Source organism: Silene latifolia, chromosome 7 (assembly GCF_048544455.1).
Source record: "Silene latifolia isolate original U9 population chromosome 7, ASM4854445v1, whole genome shotgun sequence".
Lineage (NCBI taxonomy): Eukaryota > Viridiplantae > Streptophyta > Magnoliopsida > Caryophyllales > Caryophyllaceae > Silene > Silene latifolia.
In genome coordinates, this window is record NC_133532.1 from 5,941,013 (window position 1) to 5,962,472 (window position 21,460).

The window sequence follows — 21,460 nt, forward strand, 5'->3', positions numbered from 1 at the left end:
TGCATTTAGGTTGAGTCGGAGTGGTTATATGATAACGATGATATTGCTTTTATACTCTTGTTAACTTGCTTAAGCCTTGCATTTTTTACACCTTTATTTTGAGAAAATTATTTGCATAGTCTACGAATTTTTGATAAATTCTACCGAACGAATAGACTTGACCTAGTTGTTGGCAAACTACCTAAACATTCTAAGGTTTAGAATTTCATAAACTGGTGACATTCATGACTGGTTTCATTTAGGATGTGAGTAGTACTCCTTACATAGCATGTAACATCAAATTGCATAAGCATGAAATTTGTCTCTTATTGCCTACATACACTCGGGTTTGTGCGGTGACACATGTGGAGAGGCGACCCTTCATTTATGCTTTACCCCTATTAGCCTCACATTAGCCAAATTTGCCTTGTTTTGATCCATTTATTCAACTACATTCTTATATGGCCTACCCTTGTCAAGCTAGTCTTGTTGTTTGGAAGTTATATTGTGGTCGATTTTATTGCTATTGTGATAGATGTTGGAATGAAGGTGAAAAAAAAGGGATGAAAAAAAAACATATGACAAAGAAAAAAAAAAAAAGAGTGACATTCTTTTTACTCATATGTTGATTCTATTTATTATTTGAGGAGTTTTGTTGATATTGTGAGTGCGTTTATGTCACATTTAGCATTGTTCTTAATTTTCGAAGTTGGATTAAAAGTGGAATATTGTTACTTTTGGTTGTGTTTGGTGCTAGCTTGGCTTTTACCTCCACATATCCAAATCATTTTTGCCCCTTCTTAGTTCTTACCCATTTACCTTACCTCACATTCACATATAAGTCCTCGGTATGTGTTATGGACGTCGTTTGGTTGCAGTGTATGTGTACGGATGCCAGAGATATCTATCATGTTATATTGCAAGTGTGCTTTTGTAGTTCGTAGTTAGGCGAGTGACTATTTTCCTTCTCTCTTACAAAATTTGTATTCACCTTGTGCTTAAAATGAGAGATTAGTGACCCGTGAGAGTCTGACGTAGATGGTCTTGCAAGGTCGACGGTCTGGTAGTTTTTGGTCATTAGTTTAACTCATTTGCATTTGAGTTTTTGTTCTTTATAGCTTTAATTTGAAATTCATTCCTTAGCATGGGTGTTACTTTTGTATTAAATTGATTTAACGAGTCTTTTGTATAGCTAGCTCTGAGTTATGTGCCCCTCCATTACTCTCCTTTCTATGTATTATGTTTATTTCTTGCTTGGGGATAAGTAAGGGGTTGGTTTGGGGAGGTTTGATGCGTGCCTTTTATATGCATTTATTCTCATGATTGGCACGCATTTCTATGCATTTATTTGAATACTTTATTGTTTTTTCCTCCCGTATTCGCTACCTTGGGTATGTTTCATGTCTATTGTAGATTTGGAACTCATTTACGCAATTAGAAGTCAGAGTTGGTCGATAAAGGAGACGAGTACTCATAGGCCACGTCCGAGACGTTGGAAGGATGCAGAACCTTCACCCCAAGGGCCTAAGACGAGTATATAACACCCCCATCTACCAAGAAACCTTAACAAGACCTTTCCCAACAGATAATGACGTTACCATTTTGGTTGCCCTAGGACAATAATAATCAAATATCGATAGAAGAACAATTATATTAAATTACAAGTGATATAAACAAAATAAACGATACAACTCGTGACAACTAACAACTATGTGAAACTATCTCTGCCATGACTTGTGGTAGACTCGTCCCTCCAAGCACCCAGCTATGATCTTCACGTCAACCTGCTAAGACCAACTGCTCACCATCACGGCAGACACAACACAAGAAGACAACACAACAACACCACACAAGGTCAGTAACTGAAGGAATAATACAAAGGCAGACATAACAAACACTGCAACATACATACACCACATCTTCCAATCACCCACACACCTCTGACTGCCCGAAGGTCTAGTCCTGCTAGATTACCAATCGCAAGTTTGCCACCGGTAATCCACGCCGCCAGTGGGGAACCGCATCCGTTCCCACCGAAGCCCCGCTCATCTAATCCGAGCGATAACCCATGTTCCTTGATGTGCACATCCCCTTTGTGGTGGGTTCCACAGAGGGTGAATCAAGGACGTGAAGCCACTCTCGCAAGTGACTCCACTCAGCCGAAGACGTGCCTCGAGAACCAGAGACAAACAAACAACAATGACCAACAATAAGCAATCCGCACCACCAACAACGATACTAAAACCAATTATACAATACAATCGACACACTAGACAACCAACAGTACTGAGGAGGAAAACCTACCTTTAGCAAACCGCAGCGATTCCGCGCACGGCCATAAGACAACAAGCAACCACCATAATTACCTATAACAAACAATATAACCATCTATCACTCTACCATAGTCACAACCAAAACCAAGGAAAAGATGATGATGATGACAACATACTTATACATAGCATTCCGGCGACAAGATCGCTACCCGACTCAAGCTTCGCATCCTCAAAGTGTATCCACTCTTAAAGGCTCCAACAAGATGAATCATGGGGAAGGAGAAAGGGTACGACGACATATAGGTTTAGGAGGAGAGATAAAGAAATGATTTAGTTTCACGATATTACAATTTATATTTCCCCGCTGAACTCCCGTTACTTGATCGAGTAAGCAACTTACTCGATCGAGTGGCCTTTACTCTATCGAGTGACTAAGCTACTCGACCGAGTAGCCTACGTTAGATCGAGTAACCAAAACTCAAAAGATTATAACGTCACAAGGTTAGCTTGTAAGGTTTTCGAAGGTCTAGATAAGTGTCTAAGGTCAGTCAACGACGGTTAACGGGTCTCTAAAAGGACGGGTATTACATAGTAGAAAGCTTATATGAGCCATATTGGTCGATATACATGTTTTTCTGGTCGATATACATGTTTTTATGTCGATCGACATATGGCGTTAGACACAAGAGATGGCATTTGGAAGTTGTTGAGTTGTGTTGATAGACATGTTATTTTGGTCGATCGACAGACATGCATCTAGCGAGATTTGCAGCTCGTGATTGGGCTTTTAGTTACTTTTTTATTCTCTTTTTTTGGACTTAGTATTTAAAGCTTGTAATTTTATTTCATTAGGGTATCTTTTATTCTAGCTTTTGGTTACTAAAAACTTTACTATGTAAAAAACTCTTTAGAACTTTTAGATCTAGATTTTGTATTCCCTCTTCATTACTCTTCCGGATTATTGGTAATTTAATCAATCTTTGTTTTGTCATCTTTATTGTTCTTATTGCTTAATTTTTATTCCATCTTTATTATCATTAGTTTTTATGTTTAATTTCTTCTATCATCGTTTTATCATGAATTCATCCTTTTTAATTATTACTATCGTTTTTGTTATTATGAACATGTCTAGTTCATTTCTCCGCTAGGATTTAAGGGAGCCAATGAATTTATGACGGTTGTTAATTATGTTTTAGATTGGTCAATTATATTATGCCTTTGTTGTTTATTATAACATTTAATCGCGATTAGTCAATTAATGGGCATGATTGATAAATTGATTTGGTAAACCTGGGCATAAGATCGAGAGCCTGATGGAGGTTAGGCCTACTACAAACATTAGAGTGCCCTAATAAGTTGTGAGAGCCCGTTAGAAGCATTCTAGGGCGATTAGCGATCCAAGAGGACCTTTTCACTACCCATTAGACCGATATTTGTGACCGATCTACACCTAGACAATACAGTTAGACATTCATTGGTGAACCAACAATCCTAGTTCTCTCCTCCTATAATTTATACTCATTTCTATTCTCGTACTTTTTTTTCCTTCACTACTTGTAGTTTACCAAACAAAATCAAACAACCCCAAATTTGTTACCTAGACAGACTTTAGTCAGAAAAGTAGAACACATTTTAGCGTCCCATGTGGATACAATCCCGACTTCCATAGCTATATTATTTAGAGACCAGGTTGTTATTTTTTATAGTTGCGATAGCCATGTCAGGTATGTAATGACATTTTGTGTAAATATCAAATGGGCATAAAGTTAAGTGTTACCACTGGTCTAATATGAAGGGAGTATAACTTATTCGATTACAAATAACAACTTGGCTCCTAAATGACCCAATTTTATGACACCTCACTAGGCCTATGCTGATGTTGATGTTATATCGGTATGTAATAAACTAAATGACTCATACACTAAGGAATAGTTAACAGAACCTTGATAGAACCTTGATTTACGAAGCAGTACCCGGAAATGGGTTGTTGATTATAGGACGGATCGAAGTGCGGGGGATGGGAGGTGTGGGAGAGTGAAAGGCAGTCGAGGTCGATGATGGTGGTACCCGGAGTTGCAAAGGTCGGCCGGAGCAACGTTAAACGGTGACCGGAGCAAGGGGTGAACGGAAAATTTTTCAATCGGAGCAATAGGTGTGGTGGTGATTTTGGTGAATGAAGACGAGGGAACGGTAAAAATTATCGAGTAGGTAAGAGATTGAAAAAAATGACAAGAGTAAAATTGTAAATTTAAATCATAGCCAACAATAAATGGCCCAAATCATTTACATGGGCCAAATCTTTTCAGAAAAGCTTTATAAACCCATGCGTCCAATTCAAGCACTTCGACCGGCAAATTTTACGCGGGAACCGCCAATAGTTTTCGTGTGTGATATTAAAATCATCATTCGTGTGATATACTAAGTAGTAAGTACTAACTACAATTTATACTGGCTCGTTTTGGCCCCTTCACACCCAATAAATAAATAAAAAACAATTCAAAATACTAAGAAATTAAATCGCTTCGATTTCTCTTCCAGACTTCCATGAATCTTAATTTCACTCAATCTGGTTAGTTATTTTCTCAATTCACTTTCTACATTACTATAATTCATCATATTTGATTGCTTACGTCGATTCATATTAACTGAATTGTGTTTTAATTGTTCTAAATCAGGTTTTTAATTGAAGTTTTGAGGCTGAATTCTGCAATAATGTCGCGAAATTATGCAGTTCGGCGATTTCGATTCAGGTAATTTCTTATTAATCTGATAATTTGAGTTATTTTGGTGATTTTGAATAATTTGCTTCATTTTTATATGTAAATGATTGCAGAATTGTAGGTTAATTTCACCTATGCTGAATTAATTGAGGAATAGGTGACATTGCATTTAAAAGTCTGAATAGTTCAATTAGTCGTTGATTCGATGCCGATCATAGCGAGGATGAAGGTTTAACGGTCTTAGAGGCAAAACAAAGCGGTAGCATATATACTCAGTATAATGCTCTAGAACCCACTAATGTGTCTTGGATCTTTAATAATAATGATAATGTGTAGTAAGTAAACAGAAAAAGCCGAAGGCACTTCATTCTTCGTTATCATCCTTCATTATTGAGGTTAATTTATGCACGATTTTGGTCCCAAAGGAGTATTTTTAAAAAAATTCAATCCCTACTTTGGTTTCGTGATCTTTCGTATTGTTATTATCTAGAGATAAGGGAAGTATATAAAATAGAGCAACTTGTTATATTGTAAAGGGTTAAGTCCTTTAAGTTGCTTTTGTAAAGTTATACTCGGCATATGCTTTGGAGATGAATACTTTAGTTTTCATTGTTCATAATTCAGAATTCCTGTTTTAATATTCTCGTCGTAGTTGACAAAGCAAGTGCATCTTTGTTTATGTCGGCTGTGTCCTTTGGATTTTGAGGTGTGGTTGATAAGATTACTATGCTTATGTTTGCGATGTTCTTCCCGCTTGACTTTTGGAAGTTAAAGTTTCAAAACCTTATAAATATATAATTACAAAATTAACAGGTATCATATGAGATTATGATACCAAAAGTAGTATATGGTCAAAATGTTGGAGTTTGCGTAAAGGTAAACCGGAATAAGTAAAAAACATTGTACTACAGAGGTAGTATTTATTTGGTTTGTGTAGCACTTTTTTGAGCTGATAGTATATAATCGACATTGAGCATATTATAAGTAATGCAAAAAGCAAGGCAAACTGATCTTGGTATTTTCTCCCGTTTGTAATAGGTAGGGGATATAATACTCTTTCCAGTTGCATTAGGGTTCGTCCATTTGCACTCTGCGAAGCCTTCTTGCAGTTCCCACGCAGAAGAGACATTGAGAATGTTTCTTTGTGACCAGTGCTGCAAGAACTAGTGGAGTGCTAATAGGCGGCTCCTAAATAGAACACAAGTGTTCTTTTCCATCTGATTGCTTCTTACTGAATTTGTAACTGCACATTGATTGGAAATCTGTATGTATTTGTGTAAGCCAAAACTTGCGATAAAAAAAAAAAAATATATAGTGAAGTATCTACTTTTGTTTTGGAGGGTATTTGTCCGAGCTAGCCATCTGGAACAAGATTTGCATAATAAGGGTTCTAAGTTCTAACTATAGTTCTTTTACCAGGAAAAAAAGTTGCCAGGTATAATCTCCCACAGTTTTGGGTAGTTGTTTTGACGGATTTCTTCATCAGTAGTCATCACAGCACCATACAGTACACAGTATGATGATCGAGATATGGCATCTAGGTATCCTGGAAGATGAATGGCGATACACGTTTGTATGACTCTGGATGTGAAGTGAAACTTACCATGTGGATTTCTTAACTGTGGATTTGGTAAGAACAGAATATTTTCGGGAGTTTTTTTTATAGAGCCTAATAAAGATACACGATACCCACGTCATGAGAATTGGCTAAGCGTGAATCAGTTCACGAATCATTGACGTTGAGCATGTTTGGTAGCCCAGCCTAATTCTTTTACGAAACTATTACACTCTTTCTTTTATCTTATTTCTCCTTGTGTTATCCGAGCAGTTTTGTTTCTCTTCTGTTTGGTGAACACTTAGATTAGCATCTTATTCGGTTGGAAGTTAAAATTATAAAATAAAGATTGTAAGACTTTTTACCTATATACAATAACTGGCCCCTTTCCTTACAGTTTTCTTAACAAATTATAGTCATGATTGATAAATAAGTTGTGTTTCGTCAAAGCCCCCATCACAGTTTTTGGCTTTGAAATTTTGTGGAAAGTGAAATATCAAAACTACAAAACCTATTTTTATTGTGTTTTTAAGCTACAATTGTTGTACAAAATTCTTTCATGGTGTCTGTAGTAATCTTCTTATAATACATGATATTTGAGGACATACAAAGTTAAGGAACTCCTATGAGAACATGATCTAAACAGTGAAGCAAGTACCAGCTAGAGAAATATTAGAAAGAAAAGCTGCTAATACTATGATAACATACTGTACATGTTTTAGTTTCCATGACATGATATTGCTTAATTTGACATAGATAGATATTACTAAAACTGGACTAACCAGCAAATCTTAAGATTGTATCGTTGTAGGAGATAGTGAGTTTCTAAGGTTTTTGGGGTGAGATTTGCATTTGGAACTTACAGAGCTCACTAAAAAAGCTTGAGTTCATCCGTTTTCACCGTTGAGACTCCTTTGTAAGCACGTTGAACTAACTAGGTAGAGTTATTGTCGGTGTGATGGCAGGGAACAAACTGATCATATGTTGAGAAAAATATCTTACTTTCGTAGTCTTCTAATCTCCATGATGTATTTGGATAATAGTCCCACAAGGGAGAAGACATGGGAGGACATGAGAAATTGCTTCCTTCACTGTACTTATCATAAACTGGTTTAATTGGTTCTTCTGAACTAATATCTTTCCATATATCATCCATGGAGTAAAATTCTTCTTCCTCATTCTCACTGTCTTTTTTGTTCTTGTTTTGTTGCGGAGCTGATCTGTCAAGTGCTTCTGCACTGTGAAAGCTGCCAGTTGTCTCCGAAGTAGTCTTTGAAGTAAAGGCTGCACTGTCTGATGAAGAATTGTAATCCAAGAAGGATGAGGATGAGGACGACGGGGACATTTCTCTCTTCTTTTGTGCTTGCTTTCGCATATGTGTTCTCCAATAGTTCTTGATCTCATTATCCGTTCTACCAGGTAATCTTTGGGCAATCCGTGACCATCTGGTTTTAATCATACATAATCATTTGTTTTGCCTTACAAATCTATCACACCTTAGATGGCTTAGTCGTTAAGTTATTTGTAGTTGGCTTATGTAAACTGTTAATCTGAACCTTGCCTTTCCTATGTAAAAATATATAGAAAATTTTGTTTTTGATGATTATTGAGGTATCCAAATGGTTAAAATTTACCCTCATATAAGTATGTTCATACCTATTTCCCCACTGTGAATGGAGTTCAACGATAAGTTTCTCTTCAAGAGGAGTCATCTTTCCTCGTTTAAGCCCTGGATGAAGATAATTAACCCATCTTAACCGGCAACTTTTGCCTGTTCTTTTCAAACCTACAAACAAATTTTGGTTAAAAAAGAGATGTTCCTGATAAAAGTTTTCCATGCTTCAAACAATCATACCTATGATTTGTCTCCCGCCACCTTCAAACCTGAAACTTTAGCTATGAAATCCCATCGTCGGTCCCCAAACAATCCTACAAAGCAAGCAAGTTGAATGTCTTCTTGTTCTGTCCATGGACCCTTTCGGACTTCCTCTTGAACCATGTTATCTTTTTATGTCTCTACAACTTTGGCTTCTCTTAAGATGGATTCTTCGTAGTTATTGTTTTTCTGGATGGAAGTTGGTTATGCCTCATATTAATATATATAACCTCAATTTAGAGTTTTTTAACCTTTGAGATAATCCTGATATTGTTAGAATAATGCTGAATTTGATTATCACCGTTCATGTGTTCCCCACACATTTTTGTCTTGTGATGGCCACCTTATCATGTGATGTAAGCCACTAAAAATAATTTTAAAATTTAATTTGGCAGATTAATAGGCTACTGTGATTATGGTTAGCTTTTTCTCTGCATAAGCCACACTATTTATTTTCTTGCATGAAATCTGGATAGCAGATCGATTTTTTGTTTGATTAAATCCTCATAGATCACATTTCTCTGTTTTCTATTTCTTTCTTTCCTATATGAGATGGTGGGATGACTGGATGCTTATTAGTTATTACAGATATCAGTTTATATGTTCATATTAGGAAAAGATGATCAGTATACATTAGATGATAGAGCATGTCTACATGCTTAAGTTTTATTTATTTTTGCTAAATAGTTCCTCTCCCCGTCCACATTGAGATATGCTTCATGCATGCCTTAACTTTTGGTGGAGGCCACCAATATGAATAGTCTTGAAAGAAAAGATAGAAGTTCTTTTAGTGATATATGTCTCATATAAGACCTTTTTTTTCCCTGGAGATACTCTTACATGTCTTTTTTGGTAAAATATGATAATTGTGGAAAAATATAAAGGGACACTGGTCAAGGTTGCCTAATTCGTTATGAATAGCCACACCTAATACATGATAAGCTCCTACTGGGTGCCTTTTATATAAGTTTTAAGTAAATACCGTAATAAAATACTCTCAAACAGATTCATAATTTGCTGGGTTGAGGGAATCTGGTAACCTAGGGGAACACAGCTGCAAACATTTCAAATTGTTAAAGACAGAGGCAGATATAGAAACATGGTCAATTTTTCAGGTGTTCCCATTATTTGCAATTATTACATCTAGAGATTGTTCATTTGTTAAAAGGTCTGCTCGTCTAACTGGCATGCCCTAATGAAAGTAAATTCCCAGCTACCTGACTTTGTTAGTCGTAACTCGTAACACTCTAGTACTGTACCATATTTCTAGTTCACAGTTTGATGGATATGTAACCGGTTTCTTATCTTGTTGATGTTATAATTTATAGCTCTTGATTTTTGTGCCTTTCAATTCCTTTTTGATGGAATTGTTTCATGTTTTTGTTAAGCTTAGTGGTTGAAGGGTTTTCTTATATACAGTAGTTAAAAATTCCCAACTTAATTTTTCAGTCATGAGATGTATAATCTTCAGTGCTGTACTCATATGATGTTGAGGACTTCTGGTATCAACCAAAGAATTTTCTTCATATTGTTTTAAACGAATTTTAAGTTTGAAAAATGGGCTGAGAAGTGTAGGTGCATGCAAGTTTGGATCAACAAGACAACAATTAGAATTTTATCTCGTAATTTCTCTTTTCTGCTAGACCCTGCCTTTGCCGTGGTTTTACTTGCAAAATGCAAGTTTTTGTTTGTAAAAACACTTTCCCTCGTGCCATGAGGCATGTTCCTTGCGCCTTGTTGCTAGGAACCCTATTTTACCTTTTGTGCTAGCGTAATCGTGTAGATTCATTCCTTCAGGTGATCCCACATGGTTTATCATGCCTCACCTCTTATGTACACAGACTTACAGTGACATATTTGTCTATTCTATCCCATAATATATGCCTGCCTTTTATTGCTGAGAGCACTAGATTGTTCTTGTGCTATTATTTCTTCTTATTATTATGATGCAATATTTTAATAATTACGCTATAGTGTTTGATTACATTCGAGATAAGAAAAGAAATACTTGGTTAAAAACAGAGAATATTTTCTGGCTTGATCTTTAGGAAATCATATATGGCGGTTCTGCAAAGTTACTTTGCCTTTCACTTTTATTTTCTATTTTTATTACAGCATAGGAAATACTAAGAGAACATTAACATTAACGAACATGGGATCTTTTTTAAAATTGTCAGTGGTATCTGGTGTAATTATCAATTCCTTTTTATTGGTGTGGGTGAATATACTATACCCATCATTTTGCAGGTGATGCTTGAACCAAAGATTGGTGTGTTTGATGAAATGAGATGCTTTTTCCTTGCTTTAGGGTCTAACACATAAGTGGAATGAAGATGAAAGTGTTTGCGGAAAGATTAACCCACATGACGTGTAAACCACAAGGGATTCCTGAGTGATCTCGATTTTTTGACACCTTGTGAAAATGAAATTAGAATGATGACTTTCTTCTTGGCCTTGCCTTCAAGTATCTTCTGTTTCCTTTTACCCGTGTGGCAAAAAATGAGTTGATAGAATAGTAATAACAGATGACACTGTAGTATTATTTATAAAATAAGAATTTAAAATGCTTCTTTTTGTGGCATCTTCTTTCTCTTTATTGAATCAGTTCATCTAGTTGGTTGCCTCTCTCTGGTCATGATCAGGGAAAAGATCTTCAGAATATGAATTTCGTTTATTTCTTTATATTATTGGTTTGTTTGTCTGGAATAATTTATACCGTTCTGATCCCTGTGCAGTTAATGTGTGTGGCAAATCATACAAAGAGGATTAATATTTAATAATCCCCTGATTAAGTTGATACCCAGCTTGCAATTTGGCAAAGACTGGAATACTTGCTTTTCCAAAAGGTATGCTTAATCTTTCAAAGCAATATGCACTTTTGGATAATAGTCCGCCTTTCATAAATTTTTGTTGCTGTTGCGAGACTGGAATGCAAAATTTATTTCACTGATATTTGGGAATAGTATACTGAAATGGGGGATCGTTTGTCTTAGCACCATAGAGCGTGAAGCCATATCGCTGTATAATAGGGTCATTTTTTGCCATTTTTTGGTTTGCTGTGAAAAGGGTGGCTTCAGACAGTGCATTCATAATGTGTACCCATTCGATGGCTGACTTATTTTCATCCAGAATAATCCATTAAGGATCAACGAAATCATGATTATAGGATACAGAGTTGTGGTGCTACCCTATGTGCTTATAGAGCTGAAAATTTAAGCTAGTTATTCTGAAATGCTGGAACAGTCTCATTCTCTTTGATAAAGTAATGACGGTTCTCTGATAAGTTTGGTAGTGGAATGTGTTATGACCACAATACTACAATAGAAGAGCCAAGTTTTGTCTGTCTAGATATCATTGTTGTCCATAATCGGAGCATCTCTTTGGGGAAGAGAGCGATGAAATAGTGTCGTCCTCGTTCTTAAAGTGATGATAGTTCCTTGAGAAGCTTGGTAGTGGGATGTGTTACCCGACTGCAGTGAAAGAATCGACGAGCAGATTTGCGTGTCTTTATGTCATTTAGTCTCCTTATTCTTTGAACCCTTCAAAATCTGATTTTTGTAATGTTTATTTAGGCTACTTTTTGAATTTGAAAATTACACAAATACGATTCGTTTTTATCTGAACTAACGAAAGAAAAGAACTGTCAATACAAAACTCGTAATGCTCTTCTGGTATACATCCCCCAAGAATTAGCTGATGCTTGTATAAATGATACACAAAGGTTTAACTATTTGAGAATTGAACTGCACTTAAATACGTGGAATAAGCCGTGCATATACAGCCGAAACTCCAGAGAGGGATCATTTCATAAACATAAAGGTTGTCTTATTCTAAAACTAAATTGTGATAGGAGTTAGCCCACTTAATTCTTTTTTTTTTTTGAAGGAACACTTAATTCTCTTTTTAAAGAGGTAATTATTGTATAAGACCGTTACCCTACACAATGGTTCTTTTGTAGGTTAAATACCAAGTACATTATTTTGTAAAGTCGCTAAGTTTTTGGACGATGACATTTTGTAAAGTCGCTAAGTTTTTTAGCGTTTTGAATAAAACTTGAAAATAAAGTTAAAAGTGATGACGTGTACACTATAAATCAAAATAGTTTGAAACTAACACTAATTTCCTAACTAGCTTGCTAATGAACACTCATTAACAAAAAAATTCTATACGTGTCTTAATAAAAAATTGGTGGTTCAACTAGAGCGGGATCTATTTTTAAAAACAAGTATGGAGTCCTAAATTCCGAACACTTTGATCTCTTTTCTCTTTGATCATTGTGTATTTTGGGCTCAGGATAGGCTGTTGGAGCCTCAAATGTTAAGCGACTCTTGTGCCACAGTAGAGCCAATGCTGAAAATCTGTACGCTTAATCTGAATGTGATAATACTTAATAGTAGCGTAAAATTTCTGTGAACTGCTGATAATTGGTGCTTTTTAACGGTCTATAATTTACAATAACGAAACATCGTTATCACTCACATCTTGATAATAAGATAAGTGCAAGTTGATGTTTGTGGCCTTGAGGGCTTGTCTGCATTAAGCTTTTATTTCTATCTGAATGCTAAAGAGTGCAATATTGTGATAACCCCATTAGGGAAGTGAGGTAGTGCACGTAAGCGTTTTATATCAATAGTTAGTTGTCTTATTTCATTAAATGTTGGTGGAGCTGTGGAATACTATTTTAACCATGTGCATGTTTACGTGGATGCATCAATTTGAAAATTGGGAAATACATTTTCATGAGAATATACTCTATGATCCCTGGACACTCATAGTTATTGTGAGAGATCGAAGTAGGGCACGACAGAGAATAGATTTCATGTTAAAATGTGATCACTTTTTGATAAAAAAAAGTGGATATTCAATATAAAATGGTTACTATTTATTGAAGATGGTCACCTTTTCTATCATCAAACTATGTATGGACGTATAATATAATTTGTAGTGTTTATATACCTTAATCAAAACTTTTTAAAATTTGAGACATTTGGATCCAACCCTAGGTCATGTATGGTTGGCTAGCTTGTAGTCATACGTGGCTGGCTCATATCTATACTGCACCAAATGGTAGACAACAATAAAAATGTTCAAATGAAAATTGCAAAGATAACAAAGAGATAACATGGAATTTAAAATGGGAGTATAATGTTGAAATTTTGACAATAGAAATATGCAAATCCGACATTTACCAACATGTTCCTTTTTTCTCTTTTTTTTTTTTTTTTTTTTTTTTTTTTTTATGTTGAATTTTTGTACATTGTTACAATATGTGGTGAAATCTGTTAACTCCATAATTGGAGTTATAGACTACACACTTAGCAAGACATGCCTAGTACTGTAGTATTTATACTAATGTCGACAGAAATATGTTATACTATACGAGTAACATTGACATTGATCGTATATTTGAGCAATAAGCCTTGTTGAATTTGAGAATATACCCATATAGTATTCATCAATTAATTACTCGTAATTATCATGGCACAAGTAGAAGTGGTGATTTTAATGACATGAGATAGTACAATTACTAGAAAGTAGAAAGGATTAAATAAGAGGATCTTAAAACCAAGCATAGACTTGGTTACTGTATGTGTTGCTTGTTTCCCCAAATAAGTACTGCTGTAGTTACTAGTTAATGTTGGGAATTTGAGATGAATGGATCCCCATTTGAAGTACAAGCCTTTTTAGGGGTGAAGTGTCTCTTTGATTGTATATTGTCTATGAAGGTGGGTTGGTTGATATTTGAGATTTTTGAATGAAAGTTCTAAAATATTGGACAACAAAATTCTGTTTGTGCGAGACGGTAAGTCCATGTTAAGCATAAGTGTCACCGTCTGGTACCCGTGTGCGTGCAGACCATCGCAATAAGCATAAACGTCTTACACTGTGTCGGAGTTCCCATGTTGGTTTTTGCATGCCCTGCATCGTTCACAGTCAAACTTCTTGAGAAAATCTTCTGCAATACTTCGAACTAGAGACAAGACCATACACCGTCACCTTGCAATTTGTCTATGATGAGCTTCTCGTGTCTTTCGCTTTAGGTCTAGCATCCTCAATAATCTCAAATTATAGCAGACCTAATCTTGTCAACATGAATATCGTCTTGCATGCCTCCTACTTCCTAGATTTCAAAAGGTTGAAAGAGGAAGTGATTAGCACTATGTAGTCCTCATGGTGGCATAGATGACGAGGGATATGAATGATACGAATGACACGCGACTCTACCGTCTCTCGGAATCTGTCCTTAAAAATGCGCTTCATAAAGACAATGACTAGAACTGAAGCATGTATAGTAACATATAAATATCTCTTTCAAAAGCGTCATGTACAACTTTGTTCTAATTTCTGTTGGATGTAAAAACCAACTGGTAGATACCTTCAAAAATTATTACGAGTTTTATGACATGAGTATCTGGTTTAGCCAAATAGCGATTATTCCATTGAACAATAGTTATTAGGGAATTGCAATCACCAGGATGATTTCTGTAACGTTTATTTAGGCTACTTTTTAGTTATGAAAGTGACAAAAATACATTTTTTTTTCTTTGAATTAAGGAAACAAAAGACCTTTCACTATAAAACTGTTGAAGTTAGTACACAGTTTCTTTTAAAATAGAAAAGGGCCTCCGTAGGCAACACCATACCTCTGCTCATGTCATCTTTCATCTTACACTTAGGCGGAAAGAGAGGAGAGAGTAAGGTTAGGTGAGGCCCTTTGTACTTTGTTCTAATATATATATGAAAATACCAATGGAGCGCAGTTGTTTCACTCCTTTGCAAAGGTCAGTTTGTTCTTTTCAATTGCACCTTTTTAAAACTTATATACTAAATCTGTGTGCTACTTTGGGCTTGATGAGTTTAAAAATTAGCTTTCTTGCTTTTGCTGAGCGTTGCTCAATGCTGTTACATATTATTAATTATGTTTGGCTTTTGCAGGAAGCAAGGAGGCCACACCAGCAGAGTTCAAGCGGATTCACAAGGTACTCTGTTTGTTTCGTTTTAGTGAACACCTAGCTTTGCCACTTTGTTGTTTCGGAGATGTGTTGCAATCTTACCGTATCTGATGTTGACATTGTCGGTGTGTCTGTTGGCACTTAGGTAGCTTCACATTTACGTTGTCAGCTCTGTTTTCTCAAATGCCGCCCTTAATGCTGTGATTGTCAGATAGATAGAAACACCTGGACTAACTTGAGGATCAATCCGTTCACTGTAGATTTAGCTCGTCAGAAAGTTACTTTGTGGGTGTCTATGAATGTCAGTTGTTTTATAGAAAAACATAAGGGGAATTAGGCGATTGCAACCAATAAGGAAACTCAGATTTGTAGGCAAAGGTCTTTAGGGGAGGTTGTTCTGCGGAATTATTGTTGTGGATACAAGGCCAACCCATATAACTGTATACATTTTACATTGCATTCTTTTGCTTAGGGGCTTGCTTAAAATTATGGGCTATGAGCTGACTATGCCTAACACCAGTAAAAAGAAAAACGACAGCAAGTAGTATCAGTTAGTGTTTCAGAATGGTGAGGTGGTGGGTGGCTCCTTCTGTTTGTTTAAGTTGTATATGTTTCTGAAGCAAAGGTTTGGAGAAATAAGTTAGACCAAATGATATGAGAAAGGTTGTATATTTGAAAGTATGAGTTGGAAAAACATTTGCGGCTTTTAGTCTTGGAACATTAAAATAGGCTGTGTACAGTCTAGCATTTACCTTGCACGCTGCCCTGTTTCTTAACAATTGTGTTGTTGCGTGGTACCTTGTAAGATGAAAAAGGCAAAATAAAGGAAGGCTGCCTTGAACCTTGTAACAGGTGGTATGCATGAGCCCATGTAGCTGTTATGCACTGTTGTTTCCAAGTAGTTGTCAAATTAGATCTTGCGTTATTGAGGCTGGGGGGTTGCTTGTTGAATTTGCTATCTGAGGAAAAAAACCAGAATCTGTGTCATAGTTGGTTTTCTAGAAGAGGATCTGCTTTGAGGTTAATGGTCCATCGAGTTAGGTAGTCAGATAATGTTTGAATAATTGAATTAGTGGGAACACTCGCCAAAAAAGGACACATGTCACTGTCCAGGTGCCTGCTAAGAAGAAACTGTTTCGTTATTTTTGAACTGTGGGCACTTTCCCAGGTTTCTGCATAGTTTAGGGATAATATGCGGTTGTAATTATTGCAGCCCCCTTAAAAGGAAGTAAAGCTTGGGGTTTAAGGAGCACAGTCGGAAAGAGGTGTAGGTTTGTATTTGGAATAACCCCGTTGCCATTTTTTTGAGGATCTTAACAGCTGTGACTTATGACATGTACACCGTCATAGACTGTCTAGGGTGCTGTTCACAATTTTAGCGTCTGTGTTTGTAGGGAGAACAATGCAGCCGTCATCCTGCTTTAGGAACATACACCAGCTATAGTTGACATACTTGCTTTGCTGGCCTTCTAATTACGAGTACTTATTAGCCGTATAGTCCCATTTAATACTTTTAAATGTCAGCTCAGTTAAATATTGCTCTCATCAAGGTGAAGCTCAATATACAGTTCTAGGCTTGAAACCTTGTTAATTTTCCGCCAATTCCAGATTGTAAACGCAACATAATATAAAGTCAGTTTAATATATTTCCTTCTTTTGCAGCTCAACATGAAGCTTGTTAAAAAACTCGTGAAAGACCTTATGCTTAAGACTGGTCCATACTCCATTAAGGTAAAGGTGATCAACAAGGCAAAGGCTCAAACTTCATCCAATAAGAAAACATTGACGTATCAGAGAATTACTTTTGAAGATGAAGAGGTAATTTTTATACTTTCATGACTAATTGTATTGGACATACTGAATCCTAGCAACTAGCAAGCAATTCTTTTAGGAAAGCTGGATTACGCTGAAATGACTTGTTGTTTTGCCATTTTCGGAACCGATGTCCATTTTCTTTTACACCTAAAAAACCAAGAACTACCAGCATTACTGCTTTCACGCAAAAAATGTGAAATGAACAGAAGATTACATTTTAAAAACAACTGCTGCTGTTACTCTAGGAGTAAATCTGCACTTCTTGCGCAAATAATGATCATAGAAGTCTTCAGAATTAACACACATTTGTGCATTTTGGTGTATATATATATTTTAATGCAGGACATTGTCCTGCTGATATTAATCTTCGTTTGTGACCATCTACCCTGTGATTTGCTTCGATGGTCCATAAATTTTGATACATATTATTTCTATAGTCCGAGTGGTCGACAGGCATTACTCTTGTAGTGTTTCATCAAGATGCTGTTCTTGTCATCATTTTAATATTGTCTTTTGGACTGAGCCCGTAAAAGTAGGTTCGTACACCGTAGTCAGTGATGTAGGCAGAATTTGTCACTGTCCATCAGTCCATGGTAGGCTGAAAAACTTTAGATATTCTGCAAATGGAATAAAATATGAATCGTTATAGTTGTTTTGTGATGAAGTACGATTTTTTTTTTTTTTTTTTTTTTTTAAAAAAAAAGAGTAGATTTGAAGTAAACGTTTACTCCTTAAGAATGAAACTACACTAAGATCCTCCACTGGGTCTGTCAACAAAAAAATGCAGGGAAGTAAAATTAAAGCAACCCTATAAGCCTATACAATGATGAAATAGAAGCATATGAGGACATGATCCTAGATAAGATGGAATATGAAGCCAATGCCAGAGAAGTACATGAACAATCCAGATGACCACTTGTATGATTGTATCACCACCATCATCAGGTTTGCAGCCTCCTACCAGACCTGAATACTTATTGCTTGCATCCATCCTAAGGACAATGACCAATAAGTAGATCTTTACACATTTATTTACCAATAAGTAGAAACTGAAGTGCACCTTTTTTCTCAGGCCCCTAACCATTCATTTTCTAACTACCTCTCTTTTCAATTGCAGATGTACTGGGCATTTATATATGTTGAAAAGGTCCGGCAAGTTACAAGTCAAAGTGGAGAACCCTTAAAAGTACCTGAAATTGTCATTGTTGATCACAGGTTCGTACAAAAAATAACAACTAATAGGATCTTAGACTTACTAGTGTTTAAGTCATACTTTCACCAGCTAAATCAAGGTTTTAAGACTTATTTTTAATAGGATTTTCATACTGTTCCTGATTATAGAACCGAACAGCGATGATAATAACAGCCTGGGCAGACCTAGCAAGTAGGGATGGCGATGCCATGTACGACGTTGCTGAATCCTTTCCATTGTGGGCTTCCCAGCACTTGAGCAATCCCGCCATAAAGGTAGAGATTGTTCCTAATCTTACGATTCCTTGGCAGACAAAAGTGTCAGTTGTTAATATGAATTTGTACATGAAAAATGCAGGTTTTTCGCTCTCAACTACTGCTTTCACGTTTATCAAGTTCGATCCAACAGGAGGAAAAGCTGACGTCCCGTGCGTGGTGAGCTTTGTAACAACACCATTACTCACTGAGTATTTGTAGATGCATGTTGTATGAAAAGTTCCTTGACACTTTGTTATCAATAGGGGAAGAGCAACTAAATAACTGGTAGCTGTGAAGAACCGTCAAGTTTTCCAAGTACGCCTTTCAGAAACTATGCGCATCACAGCTACAATGAAGAAGCTTTGTGAGAAGAAAGTAACCAAAAAAACTTATCAGGCATGATCGTATGGATAGGTTGTCTTTAGTTAGTTTTTAATATACTACTAGTTGTTGCACCGCGCCCTATCGGGTGCGGTGCCCCAATTTAGTGAAATGCTAGGCGGAATTGAATCGAGATTGTGCGTGTACAAGTACAAGGCAAAATGACATTGTTAATACTGCGTAATAAAAGTGTAAAATCATGTCATATGTTTTGCCTTATAGTCAGGAATTAGCGCACATAAGTAGTCACGATGAATCATAGGGAAAAGCAAAATGTTTATCCAATTTGGTGGAATTCTAAGCGGAAGGAAGTCTGTATAGAAAGGGGCATACACATAGTAGGCATCATTTTATAACCAATTGCCTTGATGGGAAAAAAAGCACGCCTTTTGAGACACCCAGATAAAGACGATGGGGTCGGTCCATGGATTTTCCTTCCTTTATGCCGCATTTTGCTCAAAAGGTTGAAGGGAGATAGTGCATCAAGCTGTTCGCAAGGACCAACTTGATCATCTTCCCCAGGATCTAAGATTAGGGAACCCTAGGAGAGCCGCCGACTCCAACTACTGTCCATGTACGATCCATACTAGATCTGACCAACTGCCCATCCTACCTCAATTCATGGACTATACAACCAGTTGTATATGTTGTACGGTGTAGAATCTGAGCTTTGTGATAAAATATCCGAGTTTTATGTTAAAGAATATGAGCTTTATTAGAATGTATTGAGTTCATCCATTTACACATTAAAAACATGAACTTTAAATTAGCTCAGAAATAATACACATAAGCTCGAATTCTTATACTTGGTTGCACCATGCTTATGGTACAATTGGATGTATAATCCTATTTGTGATCCTACCTCCTCTACGTTCTTGACAGCCCATCTTCGTGTTGTCTCAGTAGAGTCTTTCAGTGGCATGTTTCGGTCCTCTTCTCCATTACTTAGAAAAAGTAAGTCACCGGTTCAGGTACAAGATACTATCATTACCGCCTGGACAATTAGACATCCAACCCGTAATCGCAACGACCCAATTGCAAGAGCGGAGCTCTACAAACTGAGCTATATCCCCCCGAGCCAAGTGGAGCATGCATGAAGAAGTCAGACGCTTCTTCTATTATTATTCTTTTACCTGGCGCTGCTGGGCCACTCCTGGACTTGAACCAGAGACCTCGCCCGTGAAGTAAATCATCGCACCTACGGTCCAATCAATTTGGGGAGAATCAATAGATCTCTTTTCGGGAGCGATTCATTCTTCCCGAACGCAGCATACAACTCTCCGTTGCGCTCTCCAAGTGTACTTGTTCCCCCTTCTTCCTTCTGACCATGGCAAGTCTTTGTGAAATAACTACGATGAGAAGAAAAAAGAAGGCATTAAGAGACCCTCCTGGCCCAACCCTAGACACTCTAAGATCCTTTTTCAAATCTGCTCCCATTTCGAGTCAACAGATAGATAAATAGACACATCCCATTCCACTGATCGGGAGGCGTTCGTCGTGACTGAGGGGGTCGAAGACCAAGAAGTGAGTTATAATATCAACCACTTCACGTCTATCCAAGGCATCCGCTATGCTTATTTCGTATCCGCCTTTTTCTTTTCGTAAAATTTTCTTTACTATACCTGTTGTTGTGGCATTATAAACTGTATTATTACTCTTACTTCCGTCAGGATAAATCTGACCCCTCCCTCTGTTACCACCTACATATATAGGATATTTTAAAAAGTAAATATCTTTCTTAGTAGCAGGGTCTGGGGAAAGAATAGGAAAGGTGATTTCACTATATTTGACTAGTAACAGGACCTATCATAATTATATATTTTTTATTGGGACGGTAACTCTGAAAAGAAAGATTTCCGACCTTTTCTTACATCTCTGCAGAAATACGATCGGTTGGGGCTAATTCAAATCCCTCGGGTAAAATAAGAACAACCCCGACATTCAATCCCCCTTTCTTGCCGTTAACAGGAACTTGTTTTAATTGCATATCATAAGGAATTCTAACAACTGTTTCAAATACAGTATCCGGAAGAATCGCTTGGGGAACCTCAATATCGACGGGCTTGTTAGCTAAATGGCAATTGGCACATATAATGCGTCCAGTCGCTTCTCGCGGATTTTCATAGCCTTGCTGGGCAAAAATGGGATACACATTTGAACTGAAGGGCTTAGTCATTATATATATCATGAGCGAGACGGAAATGAATCGAGTAATCTGTTCTTTTATTCAAGAAAAAAGTATTTATAGTTTGCATTTGCATGGTCCAATCATTTATCCCGAAAATTTCTACAATAAATTAGGTAGGTTGCTAGTATAGTTTCCTATCCGCGATTCCGCTATTTACTTCTTTAAACTTAATTTAATGAAATAAGAAAGAATATATATTACTGGAATATAGAAAGATCGTCCCGCCTTGGATGGTTAAAAATGGAAAGATAAAGTATGATTTTGAATGGTT

At 36.6% G+C, this 21,460-nt stretch overlaps 2 protein-coding genes across 5 annotated transcripts; one reads left to right on the top strand and one right to left on the bottom strand.

The window, feature by feature from the left end:
- Nucleotides 1–7,095: 7,095 nt before the first annotated feature.
- Nucleotides 7,096–8,636, bottom strand: LOC141591504 (transcription factor MYB59-like). Of its 2 annotated transcripts, XM_074411859.1 has the most exons (3): nucleotides 8,383–8,598; nucleotides 8,184–8,313; nucleotides 7,096–7,972 (listed from the first exon to the last, which is right to left on the bottom strand). In XM_074411859.1, the coding sequence occupies exons 2-3, from the start codon at nucleotides 8,237–8,239 to the stop codon at nucleotides 7,462–7,464; spliced, it is 567 nt and encodes a 188-aa protein (XP_074267960.1). In that variant the 5' UTR covers nucleotides 8,240–8,313; nucleotides 8,383–8,598; the 3' UTR covers nucleotides 7,096–7,461. The 2 variants fall into 2 exon arrangements, with proteins under 2 accessions (XP_074267960.1, XP_074267959.1); XM_074411858.1 differs by having other exon boundaries at nucleotides 8,184–8,636.
- On the top strand, nucleotides 7,858–19,208 carry LOC141591506 (uncharacterized). Of its 3 annotated transcripts, XM_074411861.1 has the most exons (8): nucleotides 7,858–7,946; nucleotides 11,139–11,249; nucleotides 15,340–15,383; nucleotides 17,019–17,174; nucleotides 18,289–18,386; nucleotides 18,523–18,638; nucleotides 18,721–18,797; nucleotides 18,884–19,103. In XM_074411861.1, the coding sequence occupies exons 4-6, from the start codon at nucleotides 17,025–17,027 to the stop codon at nucleotides 18,557–18,559; spliced, it is 285 nt and encodes a 94-aa protein (XP_074267962.1). In that variant the 5' UTR covers nucleotides 7,858–7,946; nucleotides 11,139–11,249; nucleotides 15,340–15,383; nucleotides 17,019–17,024; the 3' UTR covers nucleotides 18,560–18,638; nucleotides 18,721–18,797; nucleotides 18,884–19,103. The 3 variants fall into 3 exon arrangements, with proteins under 3 accessions (XP_074267962.1, XP_074267961.1, XP_074267963.1); XM_074411860.1 differs by lacking the exon at nucleotides 7,858–7,946 and having other exon boundaries at nucleotides 11,162–11,249; nucleotides 18,487–18,638; nucleotides 18,884–19,208; XM_074411862.1 differs by lacking the exon at nucleotides 7,858–7,946 and having other exon boundaries at nucleotides 11,162–11,249; nucleotides 18,513–18,638; nucleotides 18,884–19,208.
- Nucleotides 19,209–21,460: the final 2,252 nt, after the last annotated feature.

Coding starts and splice junctions, on each gene's coding strand:
- LOC141591504 (XM_074411858.1), bottom strand. CDS start 8,365: ATGGAAAACTTTTATCAGGAACATCTCTTTTTTAACCAAAATTTGTTT. Junction 7,973..8,183: donor CATTCACAGTGGGGAAATAG/GTATGAACATAC, acceptor GATTAAAACCAG/ATGGTCACGGATTGCCCAAA.
- LOC141591506 (XM_074411860.1), top strand. CDS start 17,025: ATGAAGCTTGTTAAAAAACTCGTGAAAGACCTTATGCTTAAGACTGGT. Junction 17,175..18,288: donor TTACTTTTGAAGATGAAGAG/GTAATTTTTATA, acceptor TTTCAATTGCAG/ATGTACTGGGCATTTATATA. Junction 18,387..18,486: donor ATTGTCATTGTTGATCACAG/GTTCGTACAAAA, acceptor TATTTTTAATAG/GATTTTCATACTGTTCCTGA.